Source organism: Nestor notabilis, unplaced genomic scaffold, assembly GCF_000696875.1.
Source record: "Nestor notabilis isolate BGI_N333 unplaced genomic scaffold, ASM69687v1 scaffold7769, whole genome shotgun sequence".
Taxonomy (NCBI): Eukaryota; Metazoa; Chordata; class Aves; order Psittaciformes; family Psittacidae; genus Nestor; species Nestor notabilis.
In genome coordinates this window covers 1-2,973 of record NW_009944980.1, presented here as the reverse complement: position 1 = coordinate 2,973, position 2,973 = coordinate 1, and the positions used below count along the sequence as shown (strand labels likewise).

At 49.5% G+C, this 2,973-nt stretch overlaps 1 protein-coding gene across 1 annotated transcript in view; it reads right to left on the bottom strand.

Moving 5' to 3' along the window:
* The window catches only part of DTYMK (deoxythymidylate kinase (thymidylate kinase)), a 3,951-nt gene extending 1,134 nt beyond the window's left edge, over positions 1-2,817 (bottom strand). Inside the window, exons 1-3 of the mRNA XM_010022669.1 lie at positions 2,642-2,817; positions 1,412-1,502; positions 244-441 (exon numbers count right to left, since the gene is read on the bottom strand). Coding sequence (XP_010020971.1) covers positions 244-441; positions 1,412-1,502; positions 2,642-2,817 — 465 coding nt within the window. The remainder of the gene's footprint in view (positions 1-243; positions 442-1,411; positions 1,503-2,641) is intronic.
* Positions 2,818-2,973: the final 156 nt, after the last annotated feature.

Sequence of the window (2,973 nt, the reverse complement as noted above, 5' to 3'; positions counted from 1 at the left end):
CAGAAAATAAATTCACTAAACAAAAGTCTTCCCCCACCCCAACGGGACCCCATAAGGTGTCCAGGAACAGGGAAGTGCCCTCTCTGCCACAGACCACAGTGCCCTTGGCTGGTCCTCAGATGTGTCCCTCTGACCAGGAGCAGGAAGGGGGAGCACAAGGATGCAATGGGCACAATTTGGGAGCCCTGACAACAGCACCCCCCACCCTGGGCCTTGACAGGCCTGTTAGGGTTATTTCCTCACCTTCCAGTTTAATGTCTTGTCTGTCATCATACGACTGAAGGACTGCAGAACTTTCTCTTGGAAGGAGCTGTTCTCATAACGTTCACTTCCAAAGTTCCCTCGTTTTGCTGCTTCTTCTGGGCTTAACTGAAGAAACAGAATCAGATCTGGCTTTGGCAGTCCAATGTCAGGCTGTTTGCACCACTCCAGGCAGAAGTTCTGTCCCAGACAGAAGACAACCAAGTTTGAGATGAAAGAAATAAATGCAAAGAAGGTAAAGCAGCAGGTTAGCTAGAGAGTGGGGTGGGAAAGGTACAGCCAGAGAAGAGATGCAGCCTGAAACACTAAGCACAGGCTACGAACTGAAAAGGTGATATCCCAGCTTACCATGTGAGAATTCAGTCGTGGAAATTTTGGGGGGCCAAGTTTTGCTGTGCACCAAGGTGCTGTGCACCTCTTATGCTCATTTACGTCAGACAGTGCTAAAGATTTTAACATCTCTTCTGCAAAGCCTGTCAGAACTAAACACCAAGTCATATTTCGAGTCTCCACACAGCTGTTACCAGTCAAAAACTTGTTATCAGTCCAAGAAAGCTGCTCCCAAATACACCACACAGCTTCAGTGTAGACCTTTCTGAGCCCAATGTAAGGTCAAGGGAGGGCATCCTCCTCCTCTGCTCTGCTCTGGTGAGATTCCCCTGCAGTGCTGCATCCAGCTCAAGCTACGTAGAGCTACCCGAGTGAGTCCAGAGGAGGCCACAGAGATGCTCTGAGGGCTGGAGCAGCTCTTCCCTGGAGACAGGCTGAGAGAGCTGGGCTTGTTCAGCCTGGAGAAGAGAAGGCTCCAGGGAGACCTTAGAGCAGCTCCAGTGCTGCTCTAAGTATTGGTGAACCGAATGAGGAATGGCTTTAAGCTGTCACAGGGGAGACTTAGATATTATGAAGTTATTCCCTGTGAGGGTGCTGCGGCCCTGGCACAGGTTGCCCAGAGAAGCTGTGGCTGCCCCATCCCTGGCAGTGTTCAAGGCCAGGTTGGTCGGGGCTTGGAGCAACCTGGTCTAGTGGAAGGTGTCCCTGCCCGTAGCAGGGGGGTGGAACTGGATGAGCTTTAAGGTCCCTTCCAACCCAAACCGTTCTCTGATTCTATGAAATACACAGAGAAGCAGGGCCTACTGCAGGTCTCACTCACCTCTTTGGCACTTGTGAAGGCCACTCCAGAAAAGGCATACCTGTCAACTACAAGTGTGATCCCATTATGCAGTTTCTCTTTCATCAGTGGCCTGAAAACCACATGGTAGAGAAAACAAAGTTACACTCCTTTATAGCAATACAAATGAAAGGAAGCTCATGAGGCTGCTGCTTCCCTGTTAGTGTATGTCATCATTAATGGTGATCATCAGTGGTGTCAGGGTTATCTGTGATGCTGATTGCATTTAAATAGCGGCTTCCAGAGCCTAAAAAGGGCCGACAAGAAATCTGGAGAGGGACTTTTTACAAGGGCCTCTAGTGCCAGGACAAGGGGGAGTGGCTTTGAGCTGACAGAGGGGAGATTTAGATTAGATACAAGGGAAAAATTCTTCCCTGTGAGGGTGGTGAGACACTGGCACAGGTTGCCCAGAGAAGCTGTGGCTGCCCCATCCCTGACAGTGTTCAAGGCCAGGTTGGATGGGGCTTGGAGCAACCTGGTGTAGTGGAAGGTGTCCCTGCCCATGGCAGGGGGGTGGAACTGGATGAGTTTTAAGGTCCCTTCCAACCCAAACTATTCTACGAGTTTATTCTGTTTTTTATGTGGTGCAGTAGATTTGTGAAACACCCTGCCTCAGTCAGAGAAAAGCATCCTTTATTTGCGACAATGACTTTTCTTCTCACAGCCCACTCGTCTGCCTTATGCTTCTCAGTTTGCTTGCCAGCACCACTACAGCAAAGATTTATTTTTTTCCTGATTAAAACCTTTTGCAGTGTAGGTTTCCAGGTAAAAACAACAGCCAACACTGATTTCCCTAGCTCCACGCAGACTCAGGAGTCAAAAGCAAGGACAGCTGCTCACAGATGAATGCAGCCTTTGGCTAAAGGTAAGCTCAGACACAATTCCTTAACCGTTCTGTCACTCACACGGACTTCCTTGCAGAGCAAGGTCTCGTCATTCAGGAAAAGACATAAATTCCTAGTCCAGGATGGTACAGTCTCAGCCACCCCATTCTGAACCTGGTACAGCACTGGAAATATCTGCATCTAATGATGTCAAAATACCCAGCTGTGAGATTGATCTCCAAAGCTGTGAGAGTTCTTGAGATATTACTTCCAGACGTGTTTCCCTTGCTAAACAGGATCATACTCTCATACCTACTGCAAGCTAGAACCCCAGGAGGATTCAACACCATGCAATTTTTTTTTACAGCTTAACAAACATTATCTTTACACATGTTCCCAGCGGTTAGCAGAGAAGAGCAGGTGAATGGTGTGGTCCTCCAGGTTCTTATCCTTCACCAGGTAGGAGCTGATCAGCTGCCCAATCTCCGTTGTTCTCTCTGTAGGAAAAAGAAGGAGAAGCAGCAAATGCTGCCCCAAGCTGCTCTTGCCAAAGTAGTGTCCCATCTGTCCGGGGAGACAGATGTCAGTCTGGGATCTCCCTGTTTGCCACAGGTGGGACAAGGTTGGTCCATCCGCGGCTGGGGATATGTGTGTTACGGACATGAGGCCGGCGCTGGATGTGCCAGAGAGCCCTCGGATGGCGCCCCGGCACCCCCAATC